This window comes from Phymastichus coffea, unplaced genomic scaffold (assembly GCF_024137745.1).
Source record: "Phymastichus coffea isolate CEN01 unplaced genomic scaffold, Cenicafe_Pcof_1.1 PCOF00163, whole genome shotgun sequence".
Classification (NCBI taxonomy): domain Eukaryota; kingdom Metazoa; phylum Arthropoda; class Insecta; order Hymenoptera; family Eulophidae; genus Phymastichus; species Phymastichus coffea.
Genome location: NW_026706974.1, coordinates 291,582 through 311,161, shown reverse-complemented (window position 1 = coordinate 311,161; position 19,580 = coordinate 291,582). Strand labels below are relative to the sequence as shown.

The following is a 19,580-nucleotide window of genomic DNA, read 5'->3' as shown; positions in this document are numbered from 1 at the left end:
GTGTTAAAGTTATACGAAGTGCTAAGTTTTAAATTTCATATAGCTATTCTATATAGATAATAGATGTTTACTTTTTGAAATAATTGACGATGTTTAGTTATTAAATTTGAATAATCTAATTATAAAATAATGAACATAATAATTGTTACATCAATGTCTAACAAATTCCCGACTTCGGAAATTTTATTCGATAAATGAAGATATATTGAAAAATTTTAACAACGATTATATGTTAAAAAAATATATATTTAATTCGAAATTTTCTATGATTTCAAAGCTTAAATAAACACTCTTTTTCCATTATACTTAACTCGTACAATTGAAATCTAGACAATAAAAATAGTGAACGTACAAGCTACTTATAATAATAATAATAATAATAAATAAAGTTTAACAGCATTACGTCTCTACATTTTAATTATTTCACACGATATATTGTCTGGTGTCCACGTACTGCTGACTGAAGGTTTGAAGTTAATTCTAGCAAATACGCGTTTGCTCAATCTTTCAGGATTGAGAATCACGGATTCATTTACGTGTTTGCAAAAATATCTCATATCAGATGGTAACAATAACATATGTGGCTTTTCTTTCAGAAAAGCATATTTTTCCCAAAGCTCGCAATCGATGTTAATTTCTTTTGCTGAAGGATACAATGGATAATAGCAAGCTTGATTCAAGATGTAGTTCCCTAAACGACTTAATTTGTCTTTGCATATTGATTTTCTGAAAAGTATGAGGTACAAGATGAATAATAAGCAACGATGAAAACATCAGAAAATAGTAAGATCATTTTATAGCAACTTACATCGTAACTTCTTCGCGTCCAAGATGCATTAAAACGTCAACTGACGTAATTCCTAGTCTCAAACCATCGATATCTAAAGTGCAAGGATCAGGGAGTACGTGGATGTCGGCCCCTTGCAATGATTTCGGTATAAAATATTCTGGCGTCGGATAAATTGCATGATGATGAGCATCTCTACCCGAAGCTACTAATACTACTTGAGTACATTTGCTGCAAAAGCAAAGACATGCTGATTTTTTGCGCAATCGTTTAATTGTAATATATAGTATAATCAACATACCTAACTAAATTATTCTTTATGTTAAGAATAATTTTATTGAAAATCTCTTGATGTGAACAATTTGCTTCACCACTTTGAATGTGAGGATGATTATAGTCAACGAAAGGCCCAATAAGAATTAAAACGTGCGGCTCATCTTCAGCAACTCTAGCCATTAATTCATAGAGTGGCTGATAGTTGAGATCATTCGATTGTGTGAAAGGTCCAGCCGCGACCATGACTTTTAAATCATCAGTAAAGTATGGTGGTTGAGCTGCGGGTATAAAACTGCCAGTAAAAACATCTTTCACTTTTAGCAAATTCTCCGTCAAATTCGTGCCTTCCACTGCAATGATTTGACCAGGAAAAATACTGCATCCTGGTAGATCGCTCACGTCAAGCTCCACCTGTATTATTTAGAGATGTATATCATAAATGTTTACATTTGACTTATCTAAATTGTAAAAGTATGTTATTGCCTATTATACAACATTTTGCATATTTTGATTTAATCTGTTTAAATTCTGCAAGTAAAATAAATATGATTTCCTTTTTATACATTGAACATTTTTTATTTTCCAAACGCATATATTATTGAAAAACAAAGTATTGTATTTAATTTTTTTTTTTTTTAATAAGTCGATCTTAAAAAATAAAAGCAACTAATCCGTGTAGCAAAATGTAAGAATCAAAATAAATGTAAATATATATCTATATAATGTAAAATAAAAGTTCAACGGTAAAAAAATTCACCACGAAGTTTGCATATTAATGATATTCATTGCCCAATTGAAAGAATATGGTAACTATTGAAAATTATTTGTATTACAAAGTGGTACACATATACATATGCTGAAAAAAATGTTCAAACAAGTGACTTCATGTGAATGTCTACCTGCGGCCAGAGTTTCGCCTCAACCGTATCGGTTCTGGGTGGTTTCCTGCAACCCTCAAGTAGTATCGTAGCTCCGACATTCCATTTCTTCGTTTCGGACTCGAAGCACACGCGTCCCCAAGTTCGGTATGGCTTCTGACTTCTTGTGCGAACATTCCACGTGGTCACCAGATCATCCTTCTTTTGCTTTTTCCAAAAGACGTTGATTTTGTACCCAATTATGCGACATACTCGAGTACGTACTTCTGACGCGGTCTTCAATAATTCAAACATGTACCTCGAATTTGCCGGTACACGTGGTCCCGCGTGCTTGATCGAGCACTTGTACTTTTTGTTGGTTGCCCATATTGAGACTTTTTGACCAACGGATAGGACTACTTTTATGCCTCCTTTTGTACATGTAATGTTACTGTAATATACAAAATAAATGTTTATGTTTCATGAAAATAAAATTAATTTTTATCTCTAAATTAACATTTCCTTGATTCCTTTGGATACTGAATCCCAAACAAATCTATAAAAGCGTACATTAACCGATGCTCAGAAGTCAGTTACGACAGCGGCACGTGCGTGAACAGCACAGAGTCGCAAAACGTGATCGGAAAAGTGATTTTTATGTTAGCGAGAAGTGAAAGAGAAGGAAAAAAGCTCGGACAAAAGTAAGAATGGTAAGAAAAGAGAGTAAAGTAAGAAGGATGCAAGGAAGCCTGTTTGGTTATTCAACTCACGACTGACTAAAGCTGAGCTGTGACTGCGTGGCGTCGGCGATGTCGGTATCGATACTGCTCGGTTGTTCGAGGGACGACGGCGTGCTGCATTCTATTGTGGCTTGTATTTTGCATCCGTCGCCGCCACTGCTACTGCTATCTACTAGATCTGGACTGGCTGCTCTCTTTCTATGCTGGAAACCAGTGGAAACTTTGTGAATTGTTTTCAAAACCTTTCTATCTTTACTTTTCTCCGTTTTTTGCATTGTATTCACGGCAAATAGTATGTACGACTTTACACAAATATGCGAAATGGAGTTGTACTTTTGATTTGAGAACTCTGATTTTTGTCCATTTTATACTTCAATATCAGTAATTATGGTAAATGCTTATTATTTCAGACCAGACAATAGTCTTAAGTTAATAAAGTAAAAATAAATTTTTAAGCCGAAACTTAGCTAAGAGTGAACTTACTTAAAACTGAAAAATCCTTGGTTCAATGTCACAAGCTCCAGAATCGGTTGCCGTAGACGAGTGTGTATCTAGTCACGCTATCGTAAACTACGTGCACCAAATTCATACTCGTCTATGGTATCACCTTCTTTCTTTTTTCTGTATTACACAGAGATTCTTGACCGTCAACTGCATCCGCGTCATTCCCACGCTGCTTTCTGCCAATCTTACTTAATGAGTGTGGATCTAGTCACAGATCGATAAACAGTGCACTAGACCATCACCCACTCAGCAGGATCGACCATATTTCTTTTTTTCATTCTCGTTCTTGTCTCATCTTCTTCGCTTGATTTTATTATTTTTCATTTCTCTCTGCTCAACTCCTCTTTTCGCCTTATCTCGCGCGCGCGTTTTGCTCTCAAGGCCCTCTTTCGACGTTTCCGTTTCTCGAGTTTCCACGTCAATGAGCGAAGTTCTGTGATAACCGCGACTTTTTATTTGCTCGAAAGTTGCCGGTCTTGTGTATTCATACCATCAATTTGATAATACCACATTTTGTTTCAAATCAGCATTGGCAAGGTGACAACATGAACTACAACTTGCAAAAAATCATTAGATTTTAGCGTGGAGCAAATTCACGTAAAAATTGTACTGAGTTTCTGTCACTGATGAAATTGCTGGCGAAACGAAACAAAAAAGTTTGATTAATTTATCATTCGATTAATGAAACATTACGAAACTAAAATTAATTCAAATTCGTCAAAAACAAACGTTTAGAATTGTTTCTACAAGAGAAGGTGTATACAAAACATGAAAAAATTTCAATGATGTTCAAATAAAAGAAATAACCCAATAACCTAATCTCGTACACGCGTCTATCCAACGTAGAGAGAAGTAATAGACCAAGGCCAAATCTAAACTACCTAAGAACGGTTATTAATGATTTTATGACTGTGTAATAACTTACAAATCAGGTCAACCAGAAGCAGTTTGCAGGAACGTTTTCTAACAATGATAATAACCCGAGTAATTTTTTTCTTCGCAATCTCTGAACTCCGTACAATAATTAAAACTGTTTGGCTGCGCACATTCTCCGCAATGAAGGCGTAACGCACACACGCGCAAAAATACATCAGTTGAACAAGGATCAACCACATAGTCGTTAAACCGTTCAAACAATCCGCCTCATAAATTTGAGGTGAAGAAAAAAGAATCTTAAGTTGACACGCGCGAGATAGACAGTCGATGACCGGCAGCACGCACAACTGTGCGACCGTTGAGAAGGCGAACGCCGCTAGCTATAAAAATTATTCCGAAGCCGAAGAAGAAGAGGCAGACACGTGATAGCCGTAGCCGCAATCGTATGGAGGATGATTTCGCTGTGATCCGAGTGACGCGAGCAAGCGAGAAAGAGAAAGAGAGAGAAAGAGAGAGAAAGAGAGAGAGAGAGAGAGAGAGAAAGAGAGAGAGAGAGAGAGAGAGAGAGAGAGAGAGAGAGATAAAAAACGAGTCGTTGCTCGCTGTCATCATCAGCAACGGCTCTTGACTTGATGTTACCACAGAGAAGAATTAGAAGACGACTCGGACGGCGATGAGGGTTAACTGACGCTTCATGCTGTCGCCGTGCTGTGTTTCGTACGACTGTGTTCCGTAGTATAACGATCTTTTCGTTTATGGCCTCAACTCGTTCACTTGTAAAACTTGGTTTTTCTATTTGTTTGCGCAAACCAAGCTTGAAACTTTCGTCAATGTTCCACCGAGCAACATCGTTCCGTATATATACTCCTTCACTCTCGTCGTTATCCAATTAATTCAATGCCACTCTGTGACTCTTCCCTCATTGTTTCGCCACTAGAAACTCTTTCGCAACAGCACAGCCAGCACGAAGTTTGCCCAACAGCCTGTTGGACCGAAAAAAAAAGAAGCGGATTCATCGAAGAGAACCGCAAGCGAAAACGGGCAAGAAGAAAAAGAGGAGCGCGCAACCTCGCCTCGCGGCGACTGAATGACGACTATTGTGCTCGTTCCCCCGACAGCAGCGTTTCTCGCGGTGCACGATTTTGGCAAACACGTGTGCGAGTGTGGGGCCCTATACACCATTCATCCCCCTTCACTCCCCATATACCGGCATGCCTCTACGAGATAGACCGTGGGAAATGACGTTGAACGTATACAGGTCGTGCTCGCTTGTTTGCCTGCTGCCATATACCGCGTAGCCATGCTGCTCCCCCCTGCTGTAGCGTATTTTTTTTCTGCCCCTGTGTCTCGCTCGCGTCTTTCGTTATTCGTGCGGATGCTGCACGTGACACACCGGGCCTGCACCGCTCGCCATTCCTCTCAAAAGAGTGAGAGGGAGAGAGAGGGAGAGGGGAGGGGGGGAGTAAACTTAGCACCTCTCTCCCTTTCGCTTGTGCATAGTAGAAATATACACTGCTATATCATGCACACGTGATCGTTGCAAGGATAAATCGCTGTCCTAGTATTTCAGACTAGTATCTTCTTGCAAACAGTCAAACGGATACATACGTGCGACTTGAAGGCTTCAGTTGTGATTGTAAATTTTGACGGTACACTGGTATACTTGCGAGAATGGTTGTTTGCTCACCTTCGCGACGACGAGAACGTGCACGTGCGAGCGAATACTTTTCGCATTGCAGATGTGCGACGACGTGTATTTGTTTAGTAGGGTCTGGGTACGACCATGACTATCCATACATTTTTCCGTATCAAAATAAATTTCCTGGGAATCGGTAAGAGAGTACAAATCAGGAATTTGACGAACAATCAGCAACTTTAGTGATGACGCCTGTTTGATAAATATCAGCCGAAGTCGATCAACGAAGTAGGCAGCGACCCGCAGCGAAAGTAACAGAGACAAGAGAGAGAGAGAGAGAGAAAGAGAGGAGAAAGAGAGATACGCGACATTGGGCAGAGAGCAGCTACAGTGCTCTGCTTCGTCAATTGCACTTAATTGACCGCGGAGCCGGCGTATATAGTGCAGATGCCGTTTGCTATGCGTATACGTCGAAGAGAGAAGAGAACGAACATTTTTTTCATTGTTATTCATCCACAGATTGCCCGTATATGCGGGAAATTTGACGGGTGTGTAAAATGTCGAAGGGCTGAAAAGCCAGGGTCTACCACGAGAGCCATTTGTGACAATGTGGGTGGTTAAGCGACTGATTAATTTTGAAAAATCGTGTGGTATCCGTTAGTACCAAGTTCTCGCTTAAAAGACATCGGTATATCGATCGTCGTTTGTCATTTTTCGCGAAACTCGTACTTATACGGATTGCTCATCGTAAGCTCATTAGATGTACTTACATAAAAGCGCTCGCAAAGAAGACCGCGATTATTGCAACGGCTAATTTGGTATTGCGCGCATTGCGGATTATTTGCGAGCTGCGACGACAGGATGAACATTTTATACGTTTGGGAAAAAAACAAAAAGAAACACACGCGTCCGAACAATCATAATAAGAAAATAAAGATATCGCGTGTGCGCCAGCGAGAGAACGAACGACTTGTATTGTGGGAAGTGAAAGTATGTATATCATAATAGCCTGACCCGGTGTGTGTGTGTGTGTATGTGTGTGTGTATGTATGTGTGGCTGACGTGACAGGAAATGCGAATTCCCTCTCGTGCAGCCTAGTAGCGCGTATTTGTGTATGTACATAACCGGAGGCACCTATTTCCACTGAAAAATCAATCAACAAGGGTTTATAACACTCTCTTTGCATGGCCTTGCCTCCCTATGCACGACCAGACACGCTATTAATTTCACGATTCGACGGTTGAACGACAAATGAGAAGTCTTGCACGTGCGCGCTCACTTTCGTGCAAGTAAAAGGAAAAAGTACGTTTTATCATCTCAATTTCGTTTTTGCTCGCACGCGCAAAGCAAGGAGAGTAGCAGTCAAACGTCTGAAATTCTAAACGAAATCTCTCTGAAAAAGAAAAAAAAGCGGGAACCGGCGATTTCGCAATCTTCGTGGCAACGTAAAACCGGCATGCGTGCCTACACGACCGTGTGGCAGCGAGATAGAGAGAAGTGACTCTTTCTTTTATAATCGGCCTAAACAAAGGCTGCGAGCTGGTTTTTGAGAGATTGAGAGAGAGAGAAAGAGAGAAAGATATGAAGATAGCGCGTCGGGACGCCAACGGGTTTTTCAAGGAATGTAAGTTTGCCGGCCCGTGGCTATTACTACTTACATAGAGGTTCGATGCTCTGGATCCCAAATGTGCGGGACAGATTTTTTCTCCGTTGAGGGACGGAAGACGTTACGTAAAAATGTAGTCACAAGTACACGAGAGAAAAGTTTGTCGTCTGAATTGGTATTAATTGCACGTGTCGCTCGATTTCTTAGATAAAAGAAAAAGAAACATCGCTCACCGATAAGTCGCTATTTATAAAGTCAAGTTCTCTTCTACCAATACCGATAACGAAGCGCTTAATTCGAGCTCATCAATTTATCAGTCGGATTTACATTGACACATGGTCGCTGTCTGAATTCAGCAAGCATGGAGATTGTGTTTATATAACCGTTAAGGAAGAGAACGTCGAATAAATCAATCACGGATAAAAGCTTCTTTCTAAAAAATGCAACATTGAATTATAATAAACTTCGAGAGATTCTTTTGTTACTGAAATACCTGAGATAAAGCAAAGAAAGTTTACCCAACGGCCTCTCGTATCACCGATATGATATACCACACATATACACGCACACAAACGAGGCAGCAATACTGTTGGCACAACGAATTAAGAGGCGTCGCTGGAGAGCAGGCTGAGAGCGAGAGCACGTAAATCACACTGAATTGCAAGGAAATACGAGAGATGGCTTTTGCTTTACACGCGTGACCGCTGAACCAGCCAATTTTTTCCCCAATGCATCATCGCACACATATACACACACCCCAAGAGCGAAGTCAAGTTTTCTGAATCAGCCACCGCAGCGGGAAAGAGAGAGCAAGAAAGAGCAACAGGTTGTTGCCGCGCGCACGCACTCACAAAATATATAACTTTTGTTGGCTTGACGGTAGCAGCAGCAGCAACAGCAGCAGCAGCAAGCGTGTCCAACACGTCTTCTTGGCGCGGAAACACTGAGTGTAAAAGAGAAAGCCGCCCGCGACGCCATGAGTCTGTCTCTCGCGACGCTACGTTACTTACAAACTCGAGCATTTTCGGAAGAAAGAAAATCACGTGACGCTTTAGGCGCCTTTTTGTCGCTCGAACGGAGAGCAAGAGAGGCGCTTTGTTCGCGGGAGAAGAGAGCGATGGCGGCAAAAGCAAGCGTCCTTGAAAACTGAGATTATGCCCTTTGAAAGAAATCTGGCCGGCTCTTTCTCTCCTCTGCTCTCTAGTGCCTGCCTAGCCAACGACTGCTGCGCGAGCGGGAAAGAGAGACGAAGTGGGGACGTTGCTCGCTGCCGCTAGCTCCTCTTCCCCCACCTCGTCACTACTACTTCGCTTAGGTGTATCTCTCAACGCGCGCTCATGCTGAAGCACTGCAGCTTGCTTTTGCTTGCTAGCTCGCTATTGCCTGCCCCTTCTACCAAGTTGAAAGAACGAGAGAGCTTCTTCTATTAGGCTCTATGCGATTTATTTTTTTATAATAGCGCCTTCTTTGTTCGCCTCTTTCGTCGTCGTTTCGCGCAAAAATTTATGTACATGAATAATGCTCGCGTGTACGATAAAATCTGTGAAACAGTAACTCGCCTGATGCTCGCGTGATTTCACACAGTTCTTTGCGTATAATTACATTAGAACTGATGTACCTATTGTCGTGATAATACATCAATAATTAACATTTCAGAGAACATACGAGAAAAATAGACATTATGTTATCATTGTTTTCTTTCTTATTTCTTGAGATGCTTTGTTATACAGCCGAAAACTGCGTTCTTCATCTTTTCATCAAACAAAAGTTTCAATTACAGCCTGAGGTGCTATCCGATCTAATCTACTGTACCTCCCTTTACTCCGAACTGTCCTCGGTACAATAATGAAATTTCTCTCTCAACCTAGATCTTTGCCAGTAATTTTTACTTCTCAAGTTTTTGTCTTTCTTGTTCGCTCTCGGACTTCTATGCCCCTTCTTTACCTGCGACTATCTTTTTACTCCAATTTCTCCCTCTCCAATTTACTCTGGCTGCAGAGAAAGAGATGACGATGTAAGAAAAGTGTTTGGGGCACGTAACTCACTTTCCGTGTCTCCCTTTCTCGCGCCCAAGATGTTATTCGGTGTTGGTTCCCTTACGAGCGACGTTTAACCGCTAGGTATGTTATACCTCGGCGACGAGAGACGGAAATGGCAAAAACTGAAGGAGAAAAGAAGAGAGGAGGGATAATGGCGCGGCAATCTATACCTGGACGATATTTTTGTGGCAGGAATTACAGGGGTCTTTTCTCTCCTCTCCTCTCCTCTCTCTCTCTCTCTCTCTCTCTCTCTCTCTCTCTCTCTCTCTCTCTCTCTCTCTCTCTCTCTCTTTCTCTTTCTCTCTCTGACTGGCGAGAGTAAGTTCTGTGCGATGCCCTGCAGGCCAACCGTATTCAAGGACGAATCATCTCGTGACGGGGTAGTTTATCAAAATCTGCTTTTCGCGGAAACATTTTTACAATGACTTCGAACGATACGACCGTTATTATTAAACTAACGAAGTCTAATTATGTTAATTATTTGGAACAAAAACTATTTTAAGAACGGCTTAGTTAGATTTTTAAGCTGTACTTAAATTTTTTTTGTATCATTTGAAGTGTGCTACAAGTCATTCGAAATGACATGTGTTTAGTGTAATAGACATGCGGTTCGCCAAAGTAAGATTATACCGAGATTACACACTAGAAAATAATTTGAAGCAAAATAAGCTGTCGCAAGGTCGCTTACAAATAAAAAAAATATTACACTCGTCTATTTATATTATGACAGATCAACGGTTCAATCGTGAGAAACGATATTTTCTGCTGAGAAACAAATAAAATCGCGACACACGCTGACAAAAGCCCGAGCAGACGAGTTCTATCCAACTGAAATAAAAGCACACACAGCACCGCAAGGAAAACTTCTTCAAAAGGGTTTAGCATGCTGCACGATGTATATATAACGAAGGGCAGCCGTCAACTTGAGTGACCTCGAAGGAACGTCGGCCTCGTGCGCCACTATCTCGCATACACATTGCGGCCAGAGCACGGGTCTTGTGTACAAGTATGCGCGACCACCAGCAAGCACCGCTGATAATGTGCTATAATACTAAGTTCATTTTTTGAGTAGTTTTTTTTATACCGTGTACCATTCAGTTTATAACTTTTCACTAAACTGCAATGTCTATCGTGATTTTTTGACGAGTAACTATTAAAAGTTAAAACTGTCAATTGGAAATGGTAAAGGTGTGAATTTAATTCGTGACTACGGTGTCGGTTTAGGCTAAGAACCATAGAAATAACGATGAAATGTCGGTACTTTATTTTCAGGCAACGATTAAAACATTCATGATCATTTATTGTTGGGTCAATCAATTCTTTAACTTTACAATTTTCACTGGAATATTCATTTGAAAAGTCTTTAAACAACTAGTGCTTTAAAAATAAAAATGCTTGTGTTATTATTAGATTTAGCAGCATAGATAGAAGAGAAGCCTGCAAAATTAGTTATTTAAATGACTCGGCTAATTAAACATTTATTTGCGGTTAACCAAAACTTATTATTGGTCCAAATAATTTCAAACTTTTTAACATTTTTTAGAGGAATTGAAAATCCTAAAAACGAATCTCACTATCTTTTCATTCTTTGTACATTAAATAAGCTTTTTGAAAACAAATGAAAATTATACAATTCAACAGTAGTACAACAACCAATTTCAATTTTTCCTACATATATATGTATATACGTTGGTTTGTCGATACAAAAGAAAGGTCACGTGCGTTTCAAACGCAAACAAAAGCTTTCTCTTTTCTGCTCGCAGATCATATTCTCACTCGCGCGTCTATCAAGTACATTGCGTTAAAGGTTTGCGCTAAGTCTTCAATTTTTATTAATTAACAGAACGGATGCTCAAGCTTTAACAGCTTTTGTTCTTGAATCTCGGTGAATCAAGAAAAGTAGGGTTTCAAAGATTTCAAGATAAATCGAAAAACATCAAATCGAAATATAACGAAAACAATTATCAATTTATTAAATGCATTACTGATATACTCACGTGTATGAATTTTATCATAGAATGTACTTGCGCAAATACGCACAGAACATAAAGTACGAAAGGGGCGACACTGTTAATGTGATGTGAGTCATCTAGTTTACTACACTCAAAAGAAAACTTAACTATAATTTAAATAATCAATGACCTTTCTGTTAAGTTCTAAATAGTTAGGAACTGTATTTCATCATTATTAGATAGTTCTAAGCACTAATATATAAAAGCTTCCTATAAATAATTATTTTATCATTGCAATATTATCAGTATCATACTCATCCATTAAATTTAATTGCTAAGACTATTGTCTGAATTTTGAAATTTCGTGCACTTATGCCCTAAATTTAAAAATTTTTTTTAGATATCTATGATACAATTGAAAAGTATCTTACCAATTTATTGACTGCTTCTGGTGTAGCATATAATTTCAAAATTTCCTGTTCGTTGTCACTAAAGTTATTTGGATAAGGAAATTAAATGTTAAAACGATTAATACAAATTAAACTGTCAAGTCAAACATTCAGGTCATCATCAATTTAGATCCAAAAAATCATCAATAAAAGGATACGTCAATATCTCTGATTTTGATGAATTTAATAACTTTATGTTTTGTTCTTGATGCTTTTTAAATATATTATCACAGCCTTTTTCTTCTCTAGGTGTAATCTTTTTCAGTTCTTCTAATGCTTCTAATGTTGGATTTAAATTTCCATCTTGATGCTGTATGCAAAAAGCTACCCATATATCTCCAAATTCTTCTTCGCTTTTGTTATACCAGTGACAAAGTTCAACACCTGTAGATAAAAGAAAATAAAATCAACTAAACTATGCTTTTAAAAAATAACGGTACAGTTACTTAGATTACTATACAAAACAATGTTTTTAATACAATGTTCAAAATCATTAAACAATACAGTAAATTATGTTATAAATAGAATAAAGGTTAAAATAATTCTTTAAAATAAATCAGGTAAATACTGATTTTACATGATCAATTCTGATTTAAATTCATAAAAGTTTCAATTTCGAATAAATAATAAATACTAGTACCAAATCATACGTTTACTTGAACAATTTTTTATTGCACTTAAGAACTAGTAAAAATTCACACTATATGTAACATGAAATCATGGTAAAACCTCTGACCGGAAAGAAAATGATATATTTGATTTTAAAGAGTTACTCACACTTTTCCAAAACTTCGTCGCTGACATCATCATAGCCAGTTATCTGGAAGTTTTCTAATAAAAGTGCTTTCGACACCATTTTATTACTGTGGATAGCTTCCCGCCAAAATAATCCGAGCCAACGACAACGAACAACGGCCATGGAACAAACTTCGACTGAACCAAGAGCCGATTCCCACTATCCATTCTCTCAAAGATCGCATGCGCACTCCGCAAATACGGAACTTCCCGATTGGTTTAAATTGGTCAAATTTTCAATACCGAAAATTTAAAGCAGTTTTTTTCAAATCATAATATTTAATTTAATTTAATTTGTTATATTCAATTGATGAATGCTTACAAATTAACAGTTTTAGATAAAAAAAAAACAAATTATATTTATATAAGAAAAAATTTTATTTTTCTTGAATTTGAATGTTTTATTCAAAGGTATGTGCGTGTGTGTGCGCGCGTGCGCGCGTGTGTGTGTATGTGTGTGTGTATGTGTGTATGTGTGTGTGTATGTATGTATGTATGTATGTATGTATATATATATATATATATATATTTGCAATGCAACTGAAAATACTCAATTATTTAAAATAGTGGAAGGAAAGAATTTTTCATCTTTTTTCCATAACTTCATCAGTTTATCAGAAACACTGGGTGATGGGAATCGTTCAATCCATGATTGAATCAGTCCTTCAAAAGTGGGCTCATAATTTTTCAGTTGAATATTTCCAGCATCTAAAAATATTTATTTATGAATATTTAAATACATGATTTTATAAAAACTCAAATTACGTTATGTATAAGGTCAATATTTGTGTAAACATACCATCAATAGTTGTATTAGATTGTACAAAAATTTTTCTTGGTTGTTTGTGTGCTAAAATGATGTCTCTCCATTTGGCCCATGGGTGTGGACCACTCTCTGGTACCTCGCTATACTTATCATACATCTTTTGAGCAGCCTCTAGATCTGCAGTACTCTTATATACTTGTAACTTCTTCAAGAAGTCTCCAATAGCTTTTTTACCCACAGTATGAATCTTACTTCTATCCATTGTTAATCTCAAGTTTTTGCCTGGTTCAGTTTCAACAATTTTGATAAAATCTTCATCAGCTTCTAAACAAACTCTAAGTAATACATAACGAGCTTGAGAATGCGATTGTAGCCACTTTTTTGATGATGGTTGGTACATTTCCAAAGCTCTTGCACAGCCATTCCATAAAAGCGACAACCAATTAACATAGATAATATCATCTGCTTCAGAACCATCATAGCCAAATATTTTGACTACATCTTTGTCCAAGCTCAAATATAAGCCAACAGCTTCAGCTCTACATTCTTCATAAGATGATCCCAATGCTCCAAAAACTGAATCGTAAGTTTCCCCTTCAAAATAGTATTTTGTAATAGGTTCATGTGTGATTGGATTCTTTACAGTTTTTTCATCGAAATTGAAAGTCCCATCAGCATTTTTCCTAAACAATTTTCCACTACCGTGACCTAATAATTCATGGAGCCCTACTTGAACTTCAAAGCTTGCTACTCTGTGTTTATTTAAGAGAGCTTGGTCTTCTTCCGATACAAAAGGTATTACATCCTGCTTCATGCTAGCTGGAATGACATTTCCAAGGGAAACATTTTTGAATCCTTCAGATTGCCTAATCTCATCATAATTTGGTATATTAATTCCAGCCGGAATTCCAGATCCAGAAAATGTTAAAACATCCAATGAAGTGAAATCTGGTCTTAAAAATGTATCTTTTTCAAAATTCTTACCCCATGGTAAGTTTGGAAGTAATGTCTCAGCGCTGTTGACCAAAGTGGTAAACTTTTGAGACATTTCTTTATTCACCATTGCTACAAATCCTTCGAATTCTCCTCTTTGACCAGCTGGATCTCTATAAGTTTCAATGAAACCAATGTAAGTTTCAATAACAGGTCCTTTATCTTTGATCCAGAATCTAGATCCATTTTTGTGTTCTTCTAGAGAGCCTGTTACAAAATGTTCAATGTATTTGTTGATCATTTGAACTTCTGTTTCATTTGCTGCATGTTCTTTAGCTTTTTTCAAATTTTCAACAACAGATAACAGAAGTAGATCATAGTCTCCTCTGGTAATCTTAAACAAAGCATTTTTATATGTCTCTTCAAGAGTTATTTTGGCATCGTCACTTGTTTCAGTTGAAGCCAATCTTATCTCATATTTACATTTGTAACCATCACCTTGAACATCTGTTTTAAAACATCTGGCATTGTAAGATTCTAAGCGTTTGTTCTGCATAAACTCATTAACAAGCTTTGCATCGTCATCTGTACAATTGGCAGAGAAATAAGTAGAGATTCCTTTAGAGCCTAAACCTAAAGACTTAACTTCTTCTACCAAAGAATAAATTGCATCTTGAATCTTTTCCCATAAAAATTTCAAACTAGAAGTATCTTCCTTGTAAGCTTTTGATTCTTTAATTATCAATTCAAGCTTATCTATAGGAAGATTCGGAATGATTTTGCTGTCACCAAATCCTTTGTAGTTACCAGCATTTGAGAGAACTCCACATACATAAACTAAAAATGCCTGAAACAATTATATTTAAAATTTTCATTGAAAAACAATTGATTATTTAAGAAAATTTTTAAATAAATTAATTTAATGCTACACAGATATATGTTTAGATGCTAATTATTCAATAAAATACCTACAGTGAATTCATCTTTTGTAACACCAGCAGCAAGAGCACTTTTCTTTAAACTATCTATAGATTCAGCAAGGAAGACTTTGTGAATAAGCGCAAAAATCAATGGTGATTCTGGGGAAGTTTGTATAAAAACAATTAAACCTCCATTCCAGGATGCGTGACTGAGATAATGAGCATAAGACTTTTCCTTAGGAGTCAAAGAATCAAAAGCAGTTTTACATTCTAACTGAACTATTGGCTGACTGTTCGGTAATGTGTATAAGGATATATCATCACTCATTTTTCCAAATGTATTAAACTGTCTGTAATAAAAGACAAAAAATAAGTCAATTAGCCAACAATTTATGAATAGTACAAAATGAAACGAGTTTAATATTAAAAAAGCTAATTAATATATTCCAGTACAGAAATTCTATGTTTTTAACCTAAAAGTCAAAAAATCGAAATAATTATTTAGACAAAAGAAATTGTATTAAGTCTTCATAAAAACGTTAAAACATTAGATAAAATTATCCCAAGCAACTGTAAACCATTGCAATATATTTCAATAAGTAAATATTTGTAAATTTTGTAAAATGCCTTGGTTTTTAAGATTACCTATGCAAAGTCGTCAAGTTTGTAGAAGGGTTTCTTTGTGTGATCTTATTTCGAACAAGATCCGAGATACCAGACGACCGTATCACGCGGCTATGGCAAACTGTGAATAAAAATGAATTTGACTTGCAAAATTTGAACATTTTCTCACTCTTATTTTAACAATGAAATCTCCTTAAAAAACTCTTTCGTAGAACCGCGAGATGTCAGTTGTGATTTGTCAATTTTCAGGGATTATCCAGTTCTGAACTTCTAAATCCAAGAGTTAGCTGGCTAAATTATTATAATAAAATTATCAAATTATAAGTGTAATACTTACTACACGGTCTAGATAAATAATCTGCAAGCAATGAGCGGCGTTTGTGTGCGTGGCTAAAATTTCAAGGCTCACAAAATTACTTGGGTTGGTATGGATGATATATACGCTAGGAAAAGAAACGAAACAATTCGAGCGATTTCAAAACCGCTCTTCGCACGAATGATTCAAGAAAAACACTCGCGCCACCAACGGTCATACTCGTATTTTTATACTTTATCGCTTAACAGTAGTCCATTAACTCACTAAAATTGTACTTTCTTTTTAAGATCTACATGTTTTATAAACCACTAAACCACAAATTAAAATGACTTATTTTTTGTACATATGTTTTTATTTAAAGTTTGATAAATTTTGGTTTAAAGTATAAACCACAGATGAGATTTATGCTTAAGTTCCCTATGAGGAGAGTTGAAGTGAAAATAAATCAAAATGTTATGCAAAATAATTTGTTTGATGTATTACATATTTCACAACTTTATTTTTAAGAAACTTAAAATTATAGAAAATAATATACACTCTAAATATATTTTATACAATAGTTTAATTGATGAAATATTCAGTTTCTATATATTAAACAGCACTTTAAACTAAATTAAAATAAAATAAAGAAGATATTGTAGATATTTAAAAATAAGGAAATTGTTTGCACAATAAAAGTAGGTTTGTCAAGATGATTTCTATTTAAAAAGAGCCTTCATCAATTTGAAACCTATTTGACATTAATACTTATACAAATATTCTAATCAAATACTTAATACATACACTAATTTATATATTTATTTGAAATTATATTATAGAAAAAACATAAACCCTTTATATAGATTATTCTTTGACATCACCAATTCCATCTGCATTAATTGCAAATGTAGCTTCACTTTCTGGTAAACATGGAGAATCATAAATTTTACAAATCCTAGTTTCACCTCTTCCTTTACGGAAATACAATCTTGTTGTACTTGAATGAGCCAATATATTACCACCAATTGGTTTTTTTTGATCACCTCCAAACATGCTAGCAGCACCATCAACTTGAGCTACTACTTGATTAGTAATTACTACAGCACATCCAAATTCATCAGCCAAACGAAGCAACAATCTCATAAATCTAGCCAAATGATTTTGACGAGCCCCTAATTCACCTCTTCCAGTATAATCAGTTCTATAGAGTGCAGTTGCACTATCAATAATTAGCAATCCATATCTAGACTCTGACATCATAGCACTAGCTTTTATTAAAAGTTGAGTTTGGTGATCAGAATTATAAGCTCTTGCAGTGGCAACATTATCAAGAACACTATCTCCATTGATGTTATATCTTTCAGCAACAGCAATTAAACGTTCAGGTCTAAATGTACCTTCAGTGTCAATGTATATACATTTTGCTTCAGCACCTCCCATATCAACAGGCAATTGACAATTTACAGCTAAAGTATGACATAACTGAGTTTTTCCAGTTCTGAATTCTCCAAAAATTTCTGTAATTGATCCTGTTTCTATTCCTCCTCCTAAAAGTCTGTCCAATTCTGCAGAACCAGTAGTTATGTAAACTATATTTGCTCTTATCATATGAACTTCAGCTGCAGTCTTGAATCCCATAGCTACTAATTTTGAAGCTTCTTGAATAATTTTATCTGCTTTTCCTTCACTAATTCCTTTGATAGCCATCAAGGCTTTTTTGGGAGTATAAGCAACAGATTCAACCGTGAAATATCCAGCTTCCTCCAATTTTTTAATATCACCTGCTGTGATGCCATTGCCCTAAAATTATTAAAATAAGATAAAATTTGTCCTTTGTTAGGCAAAATATTCTGCTGATATACGATACCTCTAGCGATTTGATGAGTTTAGCTTGCCCTTGGCAATCTTCTGCATCGTCAACATCAACTGTTGCTGCTTCCGTGGTCATTTTGTTATAACTACTCTACACTTAATCGTCCATACAAATATCAAAAACCATTTGTGAATTCACGAAAATATTCCCGCTATTCTTCGCAGTTCACACCATGACTTTGTCAACAAGTATGGACATGCACACGCATTTGAATTCAAATGTTGTGGTAGGGATATCAACTCTCAAATTTAGGGCGTGTTCTCAACAGTAATTACCGGATCAGTTAAGAGTTAAAATGTTTAACATTATTTATAATAATTAATGCTATCATTTCTTATTTCTTATATTAGTTAATAAATTATATATGAATGTCATATATTGTTCATTGACTGAAGTATATGTATAGGTATGTATATACAGAGTCTGCGGACAATAATCCGCAACCCGCGAAATTCAAAATCCGGATTATTTTCAACGATTAAGCATCGATGACATTAAATGGGCTTTTTGGCAAGTTACAGGAGCATAACTTACCAAAATAGACCCTTTAGCATAACGACGTTTGATTTCATGGATATTTAATCTTATCGTCGAGAATAATTAGGATTTTGAACTTCGCAGTCGCAGGTCGTTAATTAATGTCATGGCAATCACAACTCACAGTGAAATTGAATTGAAGTGATTCACGTAAGACCATTCATTGCGTAAGATAGAGCGAGAAATTTTAAAATTAATAGAAACAAAAACCCGTAAATATAGGTATAGATCCTCCTAATAAGTTTCTACATCTTTACTTTTCGTAGAAATGATATTTTATTTATAATAATTTCTTATTTTTAATCAAACGAATCTAAAATTCAGTAAAAATAGATACATATCTACATAGCTTTTCTCATGGTATTCGCATTTGTTATTTTCATTATTTTGCTGTGACATGTAAAATAAATACAATGTTAATGTTTCAAGCTATGAAGATAATCCAGTTTCCAATTATTTAGTAGATTTAATTAGTTGTATTCATTTTTTTTAGTAAAGCAACGATTTGCACCAATACTTTCTGAAGTAACATCAATTTAAATGTAGCATTTTTAGTTACTTATTTAAGTAGTAATTAAAATTTTTTCGTGCAAGAAGCTAAGAAATTTATTTAAATAACTTTTATATAATAAATAAAGGTATTTTATGTATCTAGTTCAATTAATAGCACATCATAATGTAAAATACAAATAAATGATATTCTAACAGTCATGTCAAGCAAGACAAAAGGTAAAATAAGACAAAGTGTTTAATGTAATATTTAATTGTATATTTGAGGATCTTAAACGATAATATTATTGTCCATACAATATATTCGTACAGTGCCATTCATTCACTTTTGTTTATACTTTGTCAAAGAATCATATATTATTATTTTTCACCCTATATCTAACAAGTACATTAAGAATCTGTTAATACAAGTTTTATGATAGCAATGAAGTATCAACTCTTATGTCTAATGATATATTATTAAGATATGATTCGTGTGATCCATCTTTTTCAAGTTATAACACAAACCTCCAATGTCTTTAATATTTTTATCGTCTACAGATAACATATTTTTGTCTTTAAAAATCCGCAGTATCGTTAATTTTCAAATTGAAATTACATTGAT

At 35.9% G+C, this 19,580-nt stretch overlaps 3 protein-coding genes across 5 annotated transcripts; all 3 read right to left on the bottom strand.

Moving 5' to 3' along the window:
* Positions 1 to 271: 271 nt before the first annotated feature.
* Positions 272 to 12,664, bottom strand: LOC131672959 (DNA polymerase alpha subunit B). Its single transcript, XM_058950545.1, has 8 exons — positions 12,501 to 12,664; positions 11,882 to 12,107; positions 11,706 to 11,763; positions 2,691 to 2,863; positions 1,963 to 2,371; positions 1,089 to 1,474; positions 809 to 1,018; positions 272 to 726 (listed from the first exon to the last, which is right to left on the bottom strand). Exons 1-8 carry the CDS (start codon positions 12,640 to 12,642, stop codon positions 408 to 410), a joined length of 1,923 nt encoding a protein of 640 aa, XP_058806528.1. The 5' UTR covers positions 12,643 to 12,664; the 3' UTR covers positions 272 to 407.
* Positions 12,665 to 12,922: 258 nt separating this feature from the next.
* On the bottom strand, positions 12,923 to 16,231 carry LOC131672956 (dipeptidyl peptidase 3). Of its 3 annotated transcripts, XM_058950539.1 has the most exons (5): positions 16,099 to 16,231; positions 15,783 to 15,882; positions 15,190 to 15,487; positions 13,318 to 15,064; positions 12,923 to 13,226 (listed from the first exon to the last, which is right to left on the bottom strand). In XM_058950539.1, exons 3-5 carry the CDS (start codon positions 15,463 to 15,465, stop codon positions 13,069 to 13,071), a joined length of 2,181 nt encoding a protein of 726 aa, XP_058806522.1. In that variant the 5' UTR covers positions 15,466 to 15,487; positions 15,783 to 15,882; positions 16,099 to 16,231; the 3' UTR covers positions 12,923 to 13,068. The 3 variants fall into 3 exon arrangements, with proteins under 3 accessions (XP_058806522.1, XP_058806524.1, XP_058806521.1); XM_058950541.1 differs by lacking the exon at positions 15,783 to 15,882 and having other exon boundaries at positions 16,099 to 16,230; XM_058950538.1 differs by lacking the exon at positions 16,099 to 16,231 and having other exon boundaries at positions 15,783 to 16,000.
* A 337-nt stretch (positions 16,232 to 16,568) lies between these two features.
* LOC131672960 (DNA repair protein RAD51 homolog 1) lies at positions 16,569 to 18,112 on the bottom strand. Its single transcript, XM_058950546.1, has 2 exons — positions 17,924 to 18,112; positions 16,569 to 17,856 (listed from the first exon to the last, which is right to left on the bottom strand). The coding sequence occupies exons 1-2, from the start codon at positions 18,002 to 18,004 to the stop codon at positions 16,921 to 16,923; spliced, it is 1,017 nt and encodes a 338-aa protein (XP_058806529.1). The 5' UTR covers positions 18,005 to 18,112; the 3' UTR covers positions 16,569 to 16,920.
* Positions 18,113 to 19,580: the final 1,468 nt, after the last annotated feature.